The sequence below is a fragment of the Carlito syrichta genome, unplaced genomic scaffold, assembly GCF_000164805.1.
Source record: "Carlito syrichta isolate Samal-C Ts95f unplaced genomic scaffold, Tarsius_syrichta-2.0.1 Scaffold261395, whole genome shotgun sequence".
Taxonomy (NCBI): Eukaryota; Metazoa; Chordata; class Mammalia; order Primates; family Tarsiidae; genus Carlito; species Carlito syrichta.
This window is the reverse complement of record NW_007205491.1, coordinates 315,405-337,821: the sequence shown is the minus strand read 5'-3', so window position 1 is coordinate 337,821 and position 22,417 is coordinate 315,405. Positions and strand designations below refer to the sequence as shown.

The following is a 22,417-nucleotide window of genomic DNA, read 5'->3' as shown; positions in this document are numbered from 1 at the left end:
CCGGGCGCCCTCCCCGCGCTTGGGGTGTAGTTCACACCCCTCCCTCCCTCTCGCCCACCCCCCGGCTCTGGCCCAGGCCCCTGCCCTCCTGGCCCAGGCCTGGGCTCAGCTCCCAGTCCGCCTCTCCCACCCCAGGGACAGGCGTGCCCCGTTCTAGCCTTAGTGTGGAGCCGACCCGCAGCCTTTCCCACAGGGGTCCTGAACTCCCAATGCTCATTGCCTGTCCCGTCTGACACCCAGCTCCTCATCCGACCCAAGTTCATACACCTGCCCGAGTCCGAGGCTCCCACGCTCCCGGTGTCCAGAGCTTGCCCCAGTACCCACCCCTGCCGCTCACTAGTCAGGGTCCATTGATGAACCCATCCCTGGGATGGGCTCATCCCCTTTCCTCCCAGGACGAGCTCTTTGGCCCGCCAGGCTGGCGCCGGTGCCCGACCCCCGGTGCACACCGGCTGATCCTTGTGGGGAGGGAGAGAGTCCTGGGTCTGAGCAGGGGTTTGTGGGGCCTCAAGGTCAGGGTCGGCGACCAGCATAGGCTCAGAGAGGGGCAGGGAGGGACTGGGCTCTGAGGCGCTGGGAGCTCTGCCCACTGACTTCTCCATGCTCTCTCCTACCCGTGGTGGCTCCCCTCCCTTGGGCATTCCTTGCTGCCATGACCTCACCCTGTATGTCTTCTGGAAGAGAAGGGGGTCCCGCCTCCGGCCTCAGGCACAAGTCCTCCTGGTTTAGGGTCAGAGCCTCAGCACCCTGCCTTCTGCATGATCCCAAAGCACAACTGGTGAGTGGGGAGGGGGCTGCCTCTCCCTGACTCCCCACCCCCTCAGTCAGGCAGAATGGCTGGCCTGTGCTGCCTCTGCACACAGGAAGTCACCCTCCCTCATGTACTGACTTCAGGCCTGCCTTCCCACCCCCCCGAAAAACGTCTGGATTTCCCTTGGGCAGTTTTCTATAAAGTCTGCAATAATCTCAGATACTCTGCTCTTGTACATGGTGCTGTATCATTCCTGCTGACTTTGGGGCATTGATGCAGATGGGAGGGGACCCTGGGAGGGCATTTGGGACCTCCCTGAGGTGGGGCAGTGGGAGAAGAAATAGGCTCTCACTGCCCATATCAGAATTAAGGCTAGACACGTGGAGGGACTTCCCATTGGGATGGCATTGTTCCCCAAGACAGTCTGCTTTTTATCCTTTCTCTGAGAAGGGGCTCTGCACAGCCAGAGTGGGATCGGACACCTGTCCCACACCCTGTCCTGTTCCATTCCTCATGACTTCAGGATGGGGATGGAGTTAGACCAATAAACACTAGTCAGATGAGGCTATCAGGGAGGAAGCCCAGCTACAGAGGACAGAGCTAATTTAGACAGGAAAGAAGAAGGGTCCTTCAGTCCTCTCCGATGAATCATCTGATATTCCCTTGTGTCCGGGTCATGAGGCGTTCTCCTGCCTGGAGGGGTAAGAGCCGCACACCGGGGTGCGTGAGGGACTGAGAAGCAGCCCAGAGATGGGGTGTGGACCGAACAATTCCTTGAGACATACGGAGCCTGGGGACATATGGGTTCTGGGCCCAGAGGGCTATGTTGCATTCAGAATCACAGAGCCCCAGAACCATGGGGCCAAAGTCTAGAGTTCTGGCATTTTAGAATTTTAGGACCACATGGTTCTAGAATTTGTGCCTTCCTAACAAGGACCTTGGAGGTCATGTGGAAAGACTTCTCAGTTGTCTCCACAGGCGTATCATCTTCCGACGGGGAGCTCATTCCCTTCCCTCCTGGGAGCATCCCTTTCAGAACTGGAGGAATCTGCCTGGGACTCCCTGGCGGTCCCAGCTTTGCCAGAAGCGCACCTCACCCCAAGACAGCTCTTCACAAGGAGACTTGTGTGAGGCTCCTTATCTCCTCCCAGCAAATTCCCTAGCTCTTTTCCCAGCCATTCCTCGTGAGGAGGGATTAAATCCTCTTGAAGCATTCCCACCTGTTAGCGACCTCCCAAGAGTGCCCTGACACTCTCCTAGGACAAAACAGCCACAGTCTCTCTAATACAGGTTAGAGAACTGTCCCTACACAACACCTCCCCAGTTCCAAAGACATGCTCTTCTGGCAATGCAGCCTAAGACCGCAGTACGTCCTGGCAAATAAAACATGTGAGTAGTTGTGGGTTTGTTGTCAGCAAAAATCTTTGAGGCTTTTTTATATGAGAGCTTCTGCTAAGCTAAGTATCAAATCAATAGTTATCAAAAATTAACTAATCGAGCGCCTGCTGTATGCCAGTTAATGTTTAACCTCAGTGCCATTCACTGATTCCCGTTAAAATGTCACCTCTGGGCTGCCATCCTCTTTGCAGTCTGTCAGTGGCCTTTGGCCTTCTGTGACTATCAACAAGGACCCCCAGCCTTGCCTCCTTTACAAATCCGGTCATTCATTCAGCTTTACTGAATGGAACTCTGCCTGTCTTCGATAAGCTCATGATCAGGGAAGGAATCACATTTAATCAAGATCTAGAGAAAAGACATTCTAGGAAACTGAGAGCTCAGAGTAAGGGCCCCTGACTCAGAGACTTCTTGGAGGAAGTCACATTTGAGCTGGGTTTTGAAGGATGAGTAAGAGTTTGCAGAACAAGAATCAGAAGTATCAACTTCTGCAAAGGCCTGGAGCCAGGAAGAACTTGTTAGTCTGAGGATTGGAGGAGACCAGCAATGGCTGGGGTAGGAAGGAGGATGTGTATGTGGGTAGGATAGATCTGTGTTCTCCACTGGAAAGCACTAGAGGGGCCTCTGCCCTTGGAGGAAAAGTCAGGGAGGCAGAGAGGTATGGTATGTAGGAGCAGGGGAGCTGTGCTATTCCTCCTCCTGGTTGTTCCTTCTGCCCATCCTTTTTGTGCCAGGCTTCATGCTGGGCACCGGAGACAGGAATCAGACCTAAGCCACGCACACAGGAGGCCAGACAGGCAGAGGGATGAAGGAACCAGAGGGGAATCCAGAAGAGACCTTGCAGGAAAAGGTGAGATGGGGGGGTTGTCTGGCTGGCCTTGCCCTGGCTCCCTGATGCCACCACCCACTCCAGACCCTCTCTCAGAGGTGCCAAGGTCCCACTAAGTGGCCAACCTCCTCCTCCAATCATTCTCCAAATGCTATAGGAAGCGTGAGGTGGGCAGAGGCCCAGAGGCCTGGGACCTGCAGAGGTCAAGTGGCAGAGGGAAAAATCTCACTAGCATGTCCCTTTAAAGAGCAGGCATGGAGGAGAGCAGGGGAGGAGATGGAAGGCATGTGTGACTGTCGGGAACGTGGTAGTCATGAAACCACTGCACAGACTTCCGGGGAGAAACGTGGCAGACTTCCCAGGTTCTGTAACCCTGCGAACATTGTGGACTCACCTTTCCAAAACAGGTCCTTGAGAAGACTTTCACACCCGTACCCCCTCGCCTACCCACAGACCTGGGCTAGAGTCCTCTTGCCAGAGTCTGGAGGTCTGGGCTTGGGTCTGAACTCCACACCTGACTTGCCATATCACTTGGTCCTTAGTTAGAAATATGGGTGGAGGCCCTGCTGCGTGCTGGGGACTGGGGACTCGATAGTGACCGTGGCAGGGCCAGCTCCTGCCTTCCCGGCCCAGCTCAACACTGTGGTCTTGGACAGCCCTGCCCTCCTCTGGCTCTAGGTTCCCCATGTCCAGACTGGGGCAGGACTGGTGACCTCTGGAGGAACTGCCTGCTCTCCCTGGAGTCCATCTCCTTCTTCATTAAGCCTCTGCCTGGCAGACGCTCGGCCCTAATTTACAGACATGGCCTTTCCCAGGCTGAGAGAAGTGACGGGGGCAATTAATATTCCTGTGGCGATGTACTTGGCCGCCTTTGGAGTTGCCTCCTCCACTCCTCACCCCTGCCTCACTGCCCCCACCCGCTTCCCTCAGTGCTGCCACAGGACGGTTTACTAGGAGTTGACCAGGCCTCTGCAGACCTCCTCAACGAACCCTTCATTGGATGGGAGGGGACACTGAAGCCAGAGCACACAGAAGCCCACCCAGGTCATGCAGGTTGTCAGGAGAAGATCCAGAACTCGGGATTCCGCCAGGGTGGTCCCTGCTCTGCCCTGGGCCTGAGTGCTGACCGGGCCACCCCACCTCCTAACTGTGCCTCTGCCCTGTGGTCACTGCCCCCAGGAGTCAGACCCCAGCCTGTGGTAGCCTGGAGACGAAAACACAAAAACAAACCAGGGAGGGATGGGAAGACTCCAGCCTCCCACAGGAGTAGGAGCTCCCCAGCAGGCTTCTGGGGTCCCACTCCGGCATTTTGCAGGCAGCAGCCCTGCAAGGAATCATGTTTACCCCTCTCCAATAGGAAAAGGGGACTTGTTCTGGACCTGCAAGCTCTGAGGTCCCCGGGCATTAAACACTTTTCCCCCGAGCCTCTACCCTCTGCTGAGCACAGGGCTCACATGAATAAGCCAGATCCTGTTCTTGTCCTCAGTCAAGATGATGACACTCCATACAAGGTTACTGTGATGGTGGACACACAGGGGACCCATGGGGCCCTAACTCAGGTGGTCATCCAAACTGGCAAAGGCAGCACTATTAATAATTATACTGGGGGCAAGAATGGGCTAGGATTACACCAGGCTGGTGGGCCCTGGACTCCAGTGACTTTTTTCTTTTTGAGTTGGAGTCTCACTCCGTTGCCCAGACTAGAGTGCAATGACCGCTGTTGGTCACCGCAGCCTTGACCTGCTGGGCTCCGGAGATCCTTCCGCCTCAGCCTTCCAAGTAGCTGGAACTACAGGCGCGTGCTACCACGCCCGGCTAATGACTTTTTTTTTTTTTTTTTTTTTAATAGAAGACTTACTCTCACCAGGCTGGAGTGCAGTGGCACAATCATGGCTACCACAGCCTCGACCTGCTGGGCTCAGACAATCCTTCTGCCTCTGCCACCACACCTGGTGAATTTTTCTATTTATTTTAGAGACGAGCTCTTGCCAAGTTGCCCAGGCAGGTCTCAACCCTCTGGGCTCAGGTAATCCTCTTGCCTTGGCATCCCAAAGTGCTGGGATTACAGGTGTGAGCCACCACACCCGGCCTTCCAGTGACTTTTGACAAGACCTGGAGGAAAAACAAAGTGCTAGATTGTCAGACCAGCCCGGCTAGTCTACCAGCACTAGATACGGAACACACTCCCCTTGCTTGAACGCTGCTCTCCAGTCACACCACGCGACTCCGAGTTCAGGGACTGAGCCCAGCTATTCCGTGCCCACGTGCCCACCGTGCCTGCCGCACACAGGCCCTTCTGCCTGAGGTGACTTTCCCAACACGGAAAGCATCCAAGACCACTGGAGTCCCCGCAGCCTTCCTGACCTCCCTCTTTCTCCCCCCACTGCACCACTCAGCCCTCCATGTGTCCTGGCTGGTCTTCAGCCCTTGTCTGCACCAGACCCGAAGCTCCCCCCAGGACGGAGGCTGGGCCCAGTTCACTTGAAGCTTCCCAGTCCTGGTGCACAGAGTACCAGAACTCCCGCAGTCCCCGCCCCCACAGAACTACAGAACACAGGGGCGGAGGCCTCGCGCAGGGCCCGGTGGCCTCCCTCCCTGTTTGACGCGGCTTCCTTGGACTCAAGCGCGACCTCCCGCTGCATTCAACTGAGGTCGCGATGCTGTACGACGCCTGGATGGCCGACTTCTTTGCTCCACAAAGTGAATAAACAGAAAGAAGGTGCAGTCTCAGAACATGCGGTCGTGCAGAACGCAATGTAGTCTTATCTGATTGACTTTGTCTTTTCAATGCTCCGCTCGGAACCGTCGTCCAGGGCCCCGTCTGGGCCGCGCAGGCCACTGGCGGGTTCCTTGCCCCAGGAAGCTGCAGCGACATCTGGTGGCCGGTCTGTGTCTCCGCGGAGCCCTCTTTAACTTTTCTTTGCGATGCGCCATCTGCTGGTGGAGCTGGGAAAGCTCCTTCCTTCATTGAGTCGACAATCCATTCAACAAGTGTTTTAAATGTCAGCCGTGTGCCTGCCAAGCACTGTGCTAGGAAGAGGGGGGGGATATAATTTTGAAGAAAACAGACAAAGTCTCTGCCCTTGGGTGGGGCGCAGTGGCTCACGCCTATAATTCCAGCACTTTGGGAGGCCAAGGCGGGAGGATTGCTTGAGCCCAGGAGTTCAAGACCAGCCTAGGCGACATAGCCGGACCTCATCTTTCCAAACAACAACAACAAAAGTCTCTGCCCTTGTAAAACAATAATAGCAACAACTAACACTTATGTAGAGTTTGCTGTGTGCCAGGGGATGTTCTAGGCACTTTACATAAATGAACCCATTTTATCCTGATGACGATTTTGTGAAGTCGTTATTGTTATTCCTACTTTACAAACGAGGAAACCAATTCATATTTAGATGAATAATTTACTCGAGGTCAATTCATATTTAGATAAATAATTGCTCAAGGCCAATTTAGACTTAGAACTCAGGCTCTGCTCCAGAGCCATGTTCCTAGACCATAAACAAGTTTTTAAAAATAGGCAAGATGCTTCTTATGAGGGAAGTAAGCAGAGTGATGTGAGAGTGAGTGACAGGGAGGGTCCCCTCTGAAGAGTTAGTCATGGAAGACTCCTCTGAAAAGGCAACATACCCTGAAGAATGAGAAGGAACGAACTATGTAAAAATCCCAGAAAAGATTGATTCAGGTGGAAGAAACAGCCAGTGCAACGGTGCTGAGACCAAATATTCCAACATTGAATGGGAGACAAGTTCTGGCCATTCTACCCCTAAACATCTTTCCAATCCATTCTTATTCTCCATCCTCACCTGGCCCCAGCCTCTACATTTCTCACCTGGCTCTCTGGTTCCCCTGCCTGCAGCTTCCCCTTCCTTTTCCCTGTGGCCAGAGTGATCCCCCAAAATGCATGAATCTGACCCCTCTCACTGCCCTGCCTAGAACCCGTCCCACCGGCTTCTGAATAAAAACCAAGTTCTTTGGACTGATTAGCTGTAAGCCACACCTCCTGTCAGTCTCCTGCCAGCTCTTTTGACTTCCTCACCCCAGCCACACCAATGTCCTTACAGTTTCCTGAAGGTCCCAGGTTGTCTCACCTCTTGGCACTCCCCATGTGCTGTCCCTTCTACCTGGAATGCCCACAGCTCCCTCCTCACCTACCTAATTTCTTCTTACCCTTCAAAACAGTACAAGCATTTCCTCCTCTGGGAAGCCTGCCTAGGTCCACATCTTAGCCACCCCAGCTGAACGTGAAGCCCTCTACTTAGTGCTCTCATGGCATGCTGGGACTACACGTCAGACCCCATCTGCAGCATCCCTCAACAACCATTCCAAATCCTTGGCATCATGACTTATGCCTAATCCTTCTATAAGTCTGAGCATTTTAAGAGAAGGAATTGTCTTATTTATCTCAGTGTCTCCAGGGCTAGTACATGCACTAGCAAATGGTGCATGCCCAATAAATATCGTTTGTAGCTGTGAGTTATATACATTGTTCCGTTTCTTTTTTTTCTTTTTAATTGAGGTATATATAGAGTAAAATCCACTATTTTGACTTGCAGTTTCATGCATTTTGATAATTAAGATATAGAACAAGCCAGTGTAGTGGCTCACACCTGTGTGGCTCCCAGCACTTTGGGAGGCTGAAGCGGGAGGATTACTTGAGTCCAGGAGTTTGAGACCAGCCTAGACAACATAGAAATACCTCATCTCTACAAAAAATTTAAAAATTAGCTAGACGTTGTGGTGTGTGCCCATAGTCCCTGTTACTCGGGATACTGTGATGGAAGGATCGCTTGAGCCAAAGGGATAGAGGTTGGAGTAAGTGGCTCTGGCTCAAAAAGAAATATATATATATGATATATATGTATCAGGTCCTCCAACTTTGTTCTTTTTTTTTTTTTTTTTTTTTTGAGTTGGAGTCTCACTCTGTTGCCCAGGCTGTAGTGCAGTGGCACACTCATGGCCACCCCAGCATCGACCTGCTGAGCTCCAGTGATCCTTCCACCTCAGACTTCCAAGTAGTCAGAACTACAGGTGCGCACTACCACACCCGGCTCATTTTTTTTAACAGGAACTATGTTTAGCTCTTTTATTGTAGAGACGAGGTCTCACTAAGTTGCCCAGGCTGGTCTCAAACCCGCAGGCTCAGGCAATTTACTCACCTCAGCCTCTCAAAGTGCTGGGATTACAGGCTGATCCACCAAGTCCAGCCAACTTTGTTCTTTTTTAAAATTACTTGGTCATTCTAGTTCCTTTATCTTTCTATATAAATTTTAGAATCAGCTTGTCTATATCTATCACAAAAAAGTTCTATAGAGGTCTTGATTTGGATTGTGATGAATCTATTGTCAGTTTAAGGAGGAGTTATATCAAAACAATATTGACTCTTCTGATCTGTGAACATGGTACAGCTCTCAGTTTATTTGGGTCTACTTTGAGTCTCTTGATCCATACTTTTTACTTATCAGCATAGAGATCAAGCATATATTTTGTTAGGTTTATACCTAAGTAATTCATTTTGGGGTGCTGATACAGCTAACCTTGTCTTTTTCATTTCAACTGTCCAATGTTACTATACAGAAGTACAATTGATTTTTGTGATGTCTATGAATAGAGGCAACTTTATTTTTCCCTTGCAGTCAGTAGATCTTTTTCTTTTTCTTTCCTTATTACGTTGACTAGCACTCCCAGCAGAATGTTGAATAGGAGTGGAATAGTCATCCTTGCCTTGTTCCCAGTCTTAGCATAAAAGCATTCAACTTCTCACCATTAACTCTGATGTTAGATGTGGGTTTTTTGTAGATGCTCTTGGTCGGGTTAAGGAAGTTTTCTAAGAATTGCTTATCTTTTTAATCATGAACAGATGTTGAGTTTTGTCAAGTGACTTTTCTGCATCTATCGAGATAAGCACTGCTTTGACTGCATCACACAAATTTAGGTATCTGTTTTCATTTTCATTTAACTCAGTATTTTCTAATTTTCCTTGTGATTTCCTCTTTGGTCCATTTAGACATGTGTTACTTAATTTCCAAAACTTCCAGGTAACTTTCTGTTATTAACTTCTAATTTAATTCTGTTATGATTAAAGAACTTTTTTATGACTTATATTCTTCAATTTTTTAAAGTTTTTTTTTTAGACCCAGAAATTAGCTCTTCTTGGTGAATGTTCCATGTGCACTTGAAAAGACTGCATATTTAGCCGGGCTCAGTGGCTCAACCTGTAATCCCGTGCCTTTGGGAGGCTGAGGTGAGTGGACTGCCTGAACCCACGGGTTCGAGACCCACCTGGGCAACTTGACGAGACCTCATCTCTACAATAAATAAAAAAATTAGCCGGGCATGGTAGCGTGCGCCTGTAGTTCCAGCTACTTGGAAGGCTAAGGCGGAAGGATCGCCAGAACCCAGCAGGTCAAGGCTGCGGTGGCCGGGAGCTGCCACTGCGCTCCAGTCTGGGTGACAGAGTGAGACCCCAACTCAAAAAAAAAAAAAAGAAAGAAAGAAGAGACTGCATATTTAATTATTTTGAGATAAAATATTCTCAAATGCTCAATTAGCTCAAGCTAACTAACATCATTATTTAGGTCTTTTTTTAAAAACAGACTTGGTGAACAGGAACTATGTTTAGCTCTTCTGTATCCTTATTAATATTCTGTCTTCTTGCTCTATCAATTACTGAGAGAGGAATGTTGTTTATTTGTATATTTCTCCTTCTAGTACTATCACATTTTGCTTTATGTACTTGGAAACACCAAGTACATATACATTTAGATTGATGCATATACATTTAGAATCGTTATATTTTCTTGATGAGTTGACATGTTAGTAATATATTCCTTTTTATGCCTGGTAACATCCTTATTCTGAAATCTTGTCTAATATTAATATAGTAATTTCAGCTTTATTTTTATTAGCACTTGCATGGTATATATTTTTCATTTTTTAACTTTTAATCTATGTCTTTATATTTAAAGTAGATTTCTTGTAGACAGTATATAGTTGGATCTTGCTTTTTAAATCCAATCTGGCAATCTCTATCTTTTCACTGTTATGTTTAGACCATTTACATTTAATGTAGTTATTGATATGGTTAGATTTTGGTCTACTGCTTTTATATTTCTGTTTGTCCTTTCTGTTCTTTATTTATTTTGTTCCAATGTTCCTGCCTTCTTTTGGAATAGTTTAATATTTTTAGTATGTTATTTTAGTTTTTTTATCTATATTTTTGGCTCTATTTTAGTTGTTGCTCTAGGGCTCACAATATACATATGTAGCCTTTCTCAGTCTAGTTAGGGTTAATATTGTATCATTTCAAATATAATATAGAAGGTTTACAAACAAATAGGTATCTTTATCTTTCCCCACAGAACCTTTCCATTACAGTTGTTACATATAACTGTTTTCATATCTAGTTATCTACTGGTCATATAGTTGTTATATGTATTTCATCTATTTATCAACATTGATAAACCTGTCAAACAATGTTATAATGTCTCCTTTCAACAGTAATAAATATTTTAAAGAAAAGATAAGAAGAGTCTTTTATATTTATCCAAATAATTACCATTTCTGTCACTCTTAATTCCTGAAGATCTGAGTTTATCTCTGATATTATTTTTTCCAACCTTAATAACTTTTTTAGCATTTTTTTAAAAGTAAGTCTGCTTGTGACAGATTCTCTTGGTTTTCTTTCACCTGAGAATCTCTTTATTTTGCATTCTTCTTGAAGAATATTTTCACTGAATATCGATTTCTGAGTTGACAATTCTCTTCTTGTAGGACTTTAAAGATGTTCCACTGTTTTCTGGCCTCCACGTTTTTTATTGAGAAATCTGCATTCAGATAATCATTATTTTTATGGAAGAACATACAATAAAAATGTCATTTTCTTTCACTGCTTTCAAGATTTTTTAATTTATATTGTATTTTCAGCAATGTTTATGCTTGGTTTTCTTTGAGTCTAACTTGTTTGGGACTTGCTCAACTTCTTGAATCTGTAAATTTGTTTTTCATCAAATGTGGGGTGTTAGTGGTCATTATTTTCTCACATATTTTTTCTGCACCAACCTCTTTCTCCAACAGGAGAATAACACGAATGGGAGCCTGTGATATCAATCATACGCACCATGATAGTGTTCCACAAGTCCCTGAGACTTTGTTAACTTTTTTCAAACTTTTTCTATTTTCAAAATAGAATAATCTCTATTGAACTGTCTTCAAACTCATTGACTCTTTCCTCTGTCACCTCCATTCTGTTATGAGCCCAACCAGTAAATGCTTTATTTCAGATATTGTATTTTTTAGTTTTAAAATTTTCACTTGACCAGCCTGGGCAGCTTGGTGAGACCTTGTCCCTACAATAAATCAAAAAATTAGCCGGGTGTGGTGGCATGCACCTGTGGTTCCAGCTACTTGGAAGACCGAGGTGGGAGGATCGTTTGAGCCCAGCAGGTTGAGGTTGTGGTGGCTGAGCATGCCACTGCACTCTAGCTTAGGCAACAGAGTGAGACTCCAATTTTTTAAAAAGACAAAAATAAATAAAATTTTCACTTGTGACTGGGCATGTTCGCTCATGTCTATAGTTCCAGCACTTTGGGAGACACAGGCAGGATTGCTTGAGCCCACGAGTTCAAGACCAGCCTAGACAACATAGTAAGACCTCATCTCTACAAAAAAATTTAAAAATTAACTAGGCATAGTAGTACACACCTGCAGTTCCAGCTACTCAGGAGGTTGAGGTAGAAGGATTACCTGAGCCCAGGAGGTTGAGGCTGTGGTGAGCCGTGATTGTGCCACTGTACTCTAGTCGGATCAACAGAGTGAGACACTGACGTAAAAATAAATAAAATAAAATAAAATCTCCATTTGGTTCTTTTAAAATAGTTTTAATAGTCTTTTAATCGTTTCTGTATTTCTGCTGAGAGCAATTATCTTTCCATTCATTTCAAGTCATAATAGCCACTTGAAAGTCTTTTATAATTCCGACATCTAAGTCATTTCAGAGTTGGTATCTGTTGATTGTATTTTCCCTTGAGAATTGGTTGCATTTTCTAGTTACAGTTGTCTCCTCTTATCCGAAATGTTGCTTTCCCTGGTTTCACTTACCTGCAATTGATGATGGGTTGACAATATTAAATGGAAAATTCCAGAAATAAACAACTTCTAGGTTTTAAGTTGTGTGCCATTCTGAATAGCGTGAAGAAACCTCACGCTGCCCTACTCTGTCCTGTCCAAAATGTGAATCATCCCTTTCTCTGGCATTTCCATGCTGTATAAACTACCTGCTTGTTAGTCACTTAGTATCCATCTCAGTTATCAGATTGACTTGTGGTATCACAGTGCTTGTGTTCAAGTAACCCTTATTTTACTGAATAATGGTCCCACAGTACAAAGTAGTGATGCTGGCATATTGTTATAATTGTTCTATTTTTTCTATTAGTTATTGCTGTTCTTCTCTTACTGCACCTAATTTATAAATTAAACTTTATTGAAAGTATATATGTGTAGAAAAAAACATAAGCTATACAAGGTTTGGTACTATCTGCAGTTCCTAGCAACCACTGGGCATCTTGGAACATGTCCCGCATGGATAAGCAGGTACTACTGTATTTGTGTGTTGAGAAATTTCCAATTGTGTCCTGGGCATTGTGAATGTTACATTGTGTGACTCTGGGTCCTGCTATAATTCTCTGCAGAATATTGATTTTTTTAAAATTTTAACTATTATTTCAGGAGGCAGTCGATCAATGTAGGTTCAGATACCAAGTTCTGTCTCACCTTTTGTGGGTGATGGCTCTTAGCAAAGCCACAGAGAAAAAAGGAAAAATCACCCCATGGAGATTACTTCTCCAAATTTTGACTCCCTTGCACCATTTCCAGAACGTTTAGGTGTAATCAGTAGGACACATAGACTGTAGTGGACTTACTCCATCTTGAACAGAATTCAAATCTCTTTCTTGGCTGCTTCTCATTTTCTAGAGTTTTTAAAAGCTAAGAGGGATGAAGTTCCAAAGTACAATGAAGACAGTGATAGCAGTAGAAAAGATGAAAAAATAAAAGGAAACACCAAATGTCCCTCCCTTCTTTAAAATCCTGGTTAAGATGTTGGGGAACTCCTTCTAAGTTGTGGTTAAAGCAATAGAACGATTTCTACTTTTTGGATGACAAAACTAAGAAAGAGCTGGCCATTTGCCTATGTGGTCTCAGATAGAATCCCTTGACCTTCTCTTGCTCCATATTGCAGGACCCTGACCATTGCAAACTACATTTCTCCAAATTCCTTGAAAATTAGCTTTTAATTCGATTCTGCCAACAGGAGGCACCGGCATGAAGCTGGAGGACAGGAGAGGAGGAGGCAGAGTATCTCTCTAGCGGGAATGGGGTATTTCTAGCAGCGACTGCTTCTTCCGTAGTTCTGGCTTCCTCAGATGCCCTCTCCCTTGACTCTCCCGCTGGGCTGCCATAGTCCTCCGCGAGGGTGACACCACTGCCCCTCCTTATTCCTCCACCCTAGGGGTGGCCATGGTCTCATTTTGCACCTGATCTTTGGGTTGCCTCACATCCCATTTGCCTTTCATCTCTTCCAACGTTTAACAACCATTTTCCCAATTCCTGCCACTGGCATAGACTCTGTTTATCTGCAGTCCCTGTGGGAGGGCAACACAACAAAAGCTTTAGCTCAAGTCTCCTGACTCCTGTCTTCCCACTGCCCTACTCTAGCTGAAAGGGAACATCAGACTACCTTCTGGCCAACCAGGAGGGCAATGCTTTGATCTACATTGAGCAATATCTTACAGGAACATTTGAAAAATGTTTTTCATGGCTGGGCACAGTGGCACAAGTCCCAGCACTTTGGGAGGCTGAGGTGAGGGGACTACCAGAGACCCAGGTTCAAGAACAGTCTGAGCAACTTGGCAAGACCTCATCTCTACAATAAATCAAAAAATTAGCCAGGCGTGGTAGTATGTGTCTGTAGTTCCAACTACTTGGAAGGCTGAGGTGGATCGCCTGAGTCCGGCAGGTCGATGCTGGGGTGGCTGTGAGCATGCCACTGCACTCTAGCCTGGGCGACAGAGTGAGACTCGAACTCAAAAAAAAATGTTTTTAAATAAATAATTAATATCTAGAAAAGTCATCCTATATTCATCGGCATATTCATGGGAAGATTCCTTATGTGTCCATCCGGTGCATTATCCATCGGAATGCTGACTCTTCTTCAACCAAAGCCTGACTCCTCCCATGTGTTCAATTAGAAAAGGTGGCAAGTGAGTCTTAGAAATGACTTCAGGAAATCCCAGCAGAGCTGGAGATGAGAACTGAACCAGAACCAAGGTTGGGGCTGTGGTGAGGACTCCAGCTGATGTGGTCAGTAGTGCCAAAGATAGAAGATGGAATGGCTTCACCCCAGGAGCAAACCACAGCTCATGGAAACCAGTGGTAGCATCAGAGATTTAGCACCTGCCCAAGGACCTAAGGCTGGAGAATGGCAGGAGAGGGAGGAAATTTCTTGGCAGTCTCTAGAAGACAGTGCAAGGACCAGGGTGGAGTTGGAGCCACAGGCAAGGGAAGAGAATACCTCACCTGGCTGTGGGCCGTCTGCCAGGCCAGGACAGTAGGACAGTACTTCTTGCTCTGTGTCCTGCCATGAGCTTATGAGACAAATGAAAACACAGCCAGCATCCTCTGTCACAAAAGATCTTTAATGGCCTCCTATTTATGGTTTTCTTGTCCTGTTAGAGTTGAATAAACTATAATAACTTATCTGAAGTAATAAAGAATGCCACAGGTACAACAGGTAAACCTGGCAGATGATCCAGGAAGGACTGTCACAAAATCACTCAACAGAAGGACCACAGACCTGGAGACTCATCCAGTCATCTCACTTCCCACACCAGGACACACATTTGCGGGTTCCCATTCTGTAGGAAGAAGCAGGCCCCACAGTGTCTGTGACTAGACCTTATCACTGAGCAGAGATGCCCAGTAAGCTGGTACATTCTACACTCATTCCCAAATGCAGGTCAGGATCTTACCCCAGGTTTGTGAGGCACTCACCTCTCATATGCCACCACCTCTCCTATGACCCTCACAACAGTTCCTGTGAGGTGGGAAGAGCCTGGCACTAGCCCCATTTCACACACAGGGAAACTGAGGTCAGCGGGATCCCCAAGGGCATGCTCAGACTGAATGAAAAACGCCAGTTGGCACTTTCTTCCATGCCATGTGGCTTGCTGGGCCCTGCGTGTCACATTTTCACCTAAAATGCCCTGGGTGGGGGAGTCCAGGCACAATTTTGTCCCAAGGGCCGGTCCAGTTCTCACCAAACTGCCCACCTGATAAAAAGCCCTGGTGAGGGGCCTGGGATAGGCAGGCAGGGAGAGAATTCAGGAGGCTGGGAGAGGAGGTGGGTGAGGCAGGACCAGCCTCTCTCTGGACACAAGAGCCTTCTCTTTGTCCACACACTTGTTCACAAATGTGGGAGTAGAATCTGGCTGTTTAAAAGGTCTCCGGGGGACTGGGCGCGGTGGCTCAAGCCTGTAATCCCAGCACTTTGGGAGGCCGAGGTGAGGGACTTGCCTGAGCCTACAGGTTCAAGAACAGCCTGGGCAACTTGGAAAGACCTTATCTCTACAATAAATCAAAAAATTAGCCAGGTATTGTGGTGTGCACCTGTAGTTCCAGCTACTTGGAAGACTGAGGCGGAAGGATCACCTAAGCCCAGCAGGTCGAGGCTGCAGTGGCTGTAAGCGTGCCATTGCACTCCAGCTACCCTGGGCAACAGAGTGAGACTCCAACTCAAAAAAAGTCTCTGTGGGGGGGAACCCTGCCCTCAAAGGAGGAACTTTTGTGTTTTGTGTCAAAGTCCTCCCGTGTCTGTCTTTTATGTGAACCTGGGTTTCCACCCATCTGGCTGTACAGAAAGACGTATCTGATCCTAGCTGCTCCAGTCACACTGCACCTTCTGCTGTTCCTCGCGCTTGGGTCAGGGAGGTGGGATGCCACACAGGGGTGCAATACAAGTCCTGAGTAGGGGATTGTTCCAGAGGTCTCCGTGCTGAATGAGCCAGTTTTAGGGGCAGGACCCATTCCCCACTAAACACCAGGCTTCTGTCCAAATCAGACCTGGGCTAAGAGCCTCAGGGTGGGTTGGCTAGAAAACCCATCAAATGTGTACGTGTGTGTATGCAAATGCTTGGGCCTGGGTCTATGACCCAAGTTCCAGTACAAAGATGCTCTGTGTTGGGATGCCGAAGCCATTCCAACGTGAAAAGCAAGAACAGAACCTGGGTTTGCTGGTCTAAGATCAAACCTCAGAACGGTGGTTTGAAGTTTTTCTACAAAGAAAGCTTGAAAGTGAAACCTCGGCAGGCAAGACAGATAAAGCAGAGTTGTTGTGGTGGAAGTGGGCAAGGAGGGAGGGTGGAGACCTGGCCTTGCCTCCACCCCCATCTTCCCACCTTAGCAGCCCCTGACAAAGCTCTGTGGTATACCAGGAGTTCCACAGTGCCTGGTTTGAAAACCACTGTGTCAGAAAGTCTATTGACCATGGGTCCCAGGGACCTGTGCTTTGACTTCCCACTTGGGTGATGAGTTGGGAGAGCGTGTTGGGGAGAGGATGTTCCCCCTTCACCAGGGCCTCTCTCTGAAGTCACTGTGCAGTGACCTGTGGGGAGGTGGCAGAGGAGGGGATTCTGCCCCTCAGGGGGTCCTGTCAGTCCAGAAGGGAGGGCAGGGGTGATGGAGCTGCCTGGGCCGGAATAGGAAGACACAAAGGCCCCGTGCAGGCCATCTGGATGAGGGTGAGGGCATCCGTTTGGTCCTTGTTGAGTTTAAAAAGAAAAATATCAGAACAGACTTAGGTCTATGTCCATGAGGCCCTATAAGACCTTAAGACCGGGGCCTAGATCCTTCCCCCTGGATGGGTGGAGACTGTCTAGTTCCCAGACGCAGGCAGGAGAAAAGCTGCCCCTCTGGAGGAAGGGGTCAGCTGGGACTCAGCTCTCAAGGCAAGAGGCCAGGGTTTTCTCTGGGCCCGAAGCCCTCCCAATGTCATCAAGAAGCTGCGGCAGCTCCCGCTGATCCTAGAGGGGCCTCATACTTTGAAGGAACAAGCAGTTTCTATTTCCCTCCTGGATTTCTTTGATGGATTGATGGTGGGTTCTGCGCCGTGGGCCTGGGAGCTGGTGGTATTTTTAACCTAGAGTCAGGGCCAAGGCTTCTTGGACTCTGTGGGGCCTGAGAGACGAGAGATGTGGGTGACACCAGGCCTGGGAGGGTCCAAAATGCCCCCTCTCCCAATCACTGATGATATCCACAAGTTCTGTATCCTGGTTGCTGGGACCACTATTTGGGGGCATGATGCTCCTGACTAGTGTTTTGATTTTCCTCCCGTCTTGGTCACCAAGGCCACATTCTGGCTGACACCTAAGTGAGAAACTGGGTGAGCAGTGAAGACTAGTGGAAGGGCTCAGAGCACAGCAAACTTCCTATGGGACCTCAGGTCATGCTCCTCCAGTTGCAGGGCCACACCTGTGCAGCCATTTGCAACTTACAGAGCACTGGCCACTGACTTTCATCTCACCTGGGCCTTATGACAGTTCCTTTAGTCAGGCAGGTAAGGGATTACTGTCCTATTTTACAATTAGGGAAACTGAGCCCAAGAGGTTGAGTAACGCACAAGGCCATCTACCCGGTTGGTGACAGCCAGGACTGAGAGGTGGCACTAGGGACAGAGTTCCTTTCACCGCACCATGTGGGAACCAGTTTGCCAGGACCTCTCCCAGTGAAACCAACATGTTAGCCTGTCTGGCCTTCGAGGCTGAGGAGGCCTGTGGGGACCAGTCAAATAACTTAGTCCTTATCTTCACAGGGACTGAACTCTGCCGTTGGTTGAAATGCTGAGGAAGTCCTCCTGGCTTGACATGGTGGGTTTTCACCCAGTATGCTCATCCTCCCTGCCCAGACTGGTTATCAACATGCCACCCACATAGTGTACTGGTAAGTCCCAGCGAGGGGCTGCTTAGCCAGCCCGGGCCTCAAACGCTTGACATAGAAACAGTCAATGCTGTGAACTGGTGCCTGGGGCGAGGCTTCCCCACCCCTAGTTTCATCCAAGGTCTCCCCTGGAAAGGCTGACTCCAGAATGGAAAGGGGTCCTGCAGCCTCCAGGAGAGCTGGGGGATGGTACCTGGAGCTGACTAGAAGCTCTAAAAGATGATCTAGGCCTTCCTCTTCAGGAAGAGGCCGAAGGAAACACTCTGATCCGTGTGTCCCTCAGAGCTGCAGCACATAGCTGTGTAGCAGGGTGCCTGGCCAAGGGGCAGGTGGCACCAAAGTCCAACCTGTGCATCACTCACAAGGCTGCACATTCTAGCGTGGGTCTCAATCCATCTGGAAGGGACACTGTTCTCCAATTCACATCAAGGCACTATACTACCCAGCAGAAACCAAGGAGCCCAGAAGACAACGGTCCCCTGTTACTTCCCCCTATGACTTGCCCTTGACCTTGACCGTGAGCTTCCTGAGGATGGGGACTGGGACTCACCTATCTCTGTGTCTCCATGCCCGGCATAGGGTAGAGAAATTATCAGCAAAGGATGGTTAGGCTGAACTCAACCAAACTTGACTTTTGCCCTTATGCAGGCCTGGCTCAAAGAAAAAAAGAAAACACACGAGGTTCTGATGCTTCCCTGCAGCAGAGGAAATGTGTTAAATAACACTGGGCTAAACCTCAAAAGCTAGGTGTGCTGTTGGGAGGAAGCTCAAGAAACTAGTCTGACAGACCTTTTGTGTGCATGTGCTAGGGTGGGACGAACAGTTCTGCAGGGGAGTGGTCATCCCAAATGCTACAGGGTTTTGAGTCAGCCCCAAAGGTTTTGGAGGAAACCACTGGAGCACACATGCCTGCCATGCGCTGTTAAGCATCTCACCAACTCTACAGCTGCCCCAATTAGGTACAAACTGCTCAGCAAGCTCTGGCAGGGGCTGGATGCTTGGAGCAACTGCAGCTTGGACCTCAGGACTGGCCAGGAGTGTGTGACTGCCCAGAGCTGACTCTGTTCTGACCTGGGGATAGGTCCCTTGGGCCGAATGTGATGAAATTCAGAAGGTGCAGTGCCAGCTTGTGAACTGGGTCATCTCACCATGGGAAATGGTTGCACAGCTCACCCCAGCAGGTACTGGATGGAAAAGGGTTGAGATCCAACTTGTATAATAAGAATTTTTTGTTGTCTTCCTTTTCAGGGAAGTATAGGACAGGCATGAAAGGGAGGAGAAATTGAGAGAGCCCCTCCTTGTCCTGAAAATTGATATATGTGCTTGGGTGAAGCTCAGGGTGTCAGCATCTACAGGGGCTGTTAAGTATCAGAAGCCCTACCACAGGCCCCTCAGCCAAGCCTCAACAAATACAAGCTCTGTCCCTCCTTGAGCAATTCACGTTAGCTAGCTGTGGCCAAACCTGACATCAGGGCCCTTCCCAGGCCTGAGGGGGTGTGCTAAGTGTACTGTAGGGCCCTGTCACCTCTAAGGTGCAAAGACTCCCCTCTGGAGCCAGACAGACCAGTCCACAGCTCTGACTCCACCCAGACCAGAAGCTCCAAAGTCCACAAATTCTTGGAGGCCAGAGCTGGGAAGGCCCTTTGTGATCAAAACTCCTTGGTTTTTCAAGTGAGGAACTGAGGCCCAGAGAGGGGAAGAAATTTGCCCAAGGTCACACAGCAAATTAGCATTAAAGGCCAGACAAGCAGGATAGCTTTTTAACACTTTCTACCTCATCAGTTTCCCTGGGAAACACCCCAGGTCTTAATCACCACGACCACCAGCCAATGGGTACTCCGTACCAATGACTTTGGGAACTACTGGGGTCATTGACTCCCCAAGAAAAGATTTTCTTGCTACCTAGCAGTCTCCTTCCTTTGGGTGAAGGCATCTCAGTGGACTGATTCTGCCACTTTCTGAGGAAGGACCCCTTTTGACTGTGGGCATGGTGGCCTCAGGCCCTCTCCTCCAGTCTCCAGGGCCAGCCCAGATCTGAAGAATGACAGGAGGAAGTAGGACGCCAGTGGCTCTGACTCCCTCTGGATCTCCAGCCTTGCTTCGTGCCTAATCATGTTAAGCCCACAAAGGAAGGGACATAAGGCAGTCTCTTCTCTTCCCACTCCCTGCCCCCATCCCTGAGCTCCCTACCCACTCTAGAACCCTTCTCGGGAACTTCAGCTCACTCTGCCAGAGAGCTGGTGCTTGCTGAAGACCCCCTCCCACCCTGTCTCTTTTGCTCTGTGCATATACATGAAGTACAAGATAGCTAAGATGTCACGTCCTGACAGTACTGAAATACGCTTGGGCTAGTTCACACAGCTTGCCTTAGTCTAAGTAACTGCTGGTAAGAAAGTCCGGTTGCTTTTCTCTATTCCTGGGGTCTAGGAACTTTCACCAATGTCACCATAAGACACAGGGGGACATGGGGTGGGAATGAACGTGGAAGGGAAGAGGTCTTGGGTGGGTCCGAACTGCAAAAAGGCATTGAGAATCTATCCACAGGTCTGCCCCTCCCAGCCAGAAGGAGGTGGCCTTCAATGCCGTCATCTTTTAGCTGCCAGGACTGTGTTAGCCACCTGGGACCGTGGACATCTTCTCATGTGTCTTGAGCCCTCCTCCCCACCCTCCAATCCCTCATGCCCACCACCACTGCATCCCTCCCGCCCCATCCTCCTTGGTCCGCTCCCCATCTGGAGTCAAATCCCAAGGCCAGGACCTTGGTGGCCTTTGGGGAGCCAGCATGGAAAGGGAGGGAGTGGAGAGGTGACTGCAGAGTGGGGGTGAGGGGGGTGCCGTGTGGTCCTGTTGGCATGGTGATGTGGAGCCCATCCTGAGGCCGGGGCTCATCACCGTGACCTGGAAGCCCGCTGGGGCCTCCTGGTAGAAACTGGAAGAACAAAGGGGAGGAGGAGAAACCAGAACAGGTAGAAGACGAGTAAGCATCCTAGTGCATGAGAGTGGACCTGGAGCTGCCCGGAGGAAGGGCCAGCCCCAGTCTATCTGTCGTTGAGCTGTGGAGAGCCGGTACCATCCTCCTCTTCTTCCTTGTCGTCCTTCATGCCTTTCAGTCTCTGGCGGGCAAAGTCCTCAAATACAATGTCGTCATCACTGGTGGGAGAGACAAGGAAAATGCGGCGTGTTTGCAGGGGCAGGGAGAGTAGGCATATCCAGAAGCCTCACCAGAGGTGACACAGAGTCTGGCTCCGGGGCCCGGGAGAGAACCACCCTCTCTGGCCTCTGGGGCTGACCATAGGCAGAATGCCCCCCATCTGGATGCCCACCCGTGGCATGGGGGACAGTCACATCCAGACTCGAGCGAGGTATGAAAATGCCAGAGAGGGATATGCGTTTGACCCTCAGGACTGAGGGCTAGAAAAGTGAGCCCGGGAACGGTGTGGTTCTGTAGCCATGGGAAGGAATTATTCCCACTGTGAGAGGCCAGCCAGGGGTCTCACAGCATACTCTGAATCCCCCAAGAACAGGCCCCACAAACCCCGCCTGCCCACCCGCCCACCCAAGACACTACCCTTAGGAAGCACTTATGATCCTGGACAGGAAGGAGTGGGCTTGGCTCAATGGAAGAGAAGACCATGCAGAACTTTTCTCCCAGGAAGTGCCAGTTCAAATTCTACCCTGAGGGATCCTGCATAGGACAGGGGCTGAGGCAGAGAGTAGTAAGTCTAAACAGGGGGTCAGGGGACCCGTGCAGGGGGCAGGGGAGGCCTGCATGGGGTTTCAGGTCTCAGGAGTGCTTCTAAGAACAGCGAGTTCCCTTCTACCATAAAACACCTCCACATGGGACCACGCAGGGGCCCACTGTGTCCCCTGCCCCAACAGGACTCAGTCAGCTTAGGGGGCAATTTCATACGGTGACTGGAGACCCCACCCCACCCCAGATTTCTCCTGGGGGACAAGGGAAGGATGGCTTTGGACTCAGGCAAGAAAGCCACGTGGCCCCGGGCCGTGGTTTGCGCTGTTGGCCCAGGTCCTGCCCCTCTGGCCACTGTCCGGTGACGCGATGGCCTTTGACGGCAGGGAAATCTGCATCGGTTGGTCCTCAGGAGTCAGAAGCAACAAGATCCCAAGCCCTTCGCCCACCCCACGGCCTGGGTCCACTGGCTGGCGTGGGCGGGCAGGAGAGCCGAGCCCAGGGCCGCGAACCAGCCCTGTGTGAGCCGAGCAGGCGCTGTGGATGGACGAACGAACTGACGGACGGACGTGCAAGGACGAGGGAGGAAGACAGACCCCACCAAGGCAGGAGGAAGAGGAACAGGCACGGAGGGTCCTTCAAGTCACATGCAGGCAAGCGGGCTGCTGAAGAGGCGAGCAGAGGCGGCTCTCAGCAGGCGGGGTTAGACCAGCGGCTCCTCAGGGGTTAATAAGCATATATGCAAATGACCCTCCACCCC

General features: G+C 49.2%; 1 protein-coding gene across 1 annotated transcript in view; it reads right to left on the bottom strand.

Annotated features, from left to right (window-relative positions):
* Positions 1-20,275: 20,275 nt before the first annotated feature.
* The window catches only part of ARRB1 (arrestin beta 1), an 89,328-nt gene continuing 87,186 nt past the window's right edge, over positions 20,276-22,417 (bottom strand). The window contains exon 15 of the mRNA XM_008052193.2: positions 20,276-21,165. Within this exon, the coding sequence (XP_008050384.1) occupies positions 21,005-21,165 (161 nt within the window). The 3' untranslated portion in view covers positions 20,276-21,004. The remainder of the gene's footprint in view (positions 21,166-22,417) is intronic.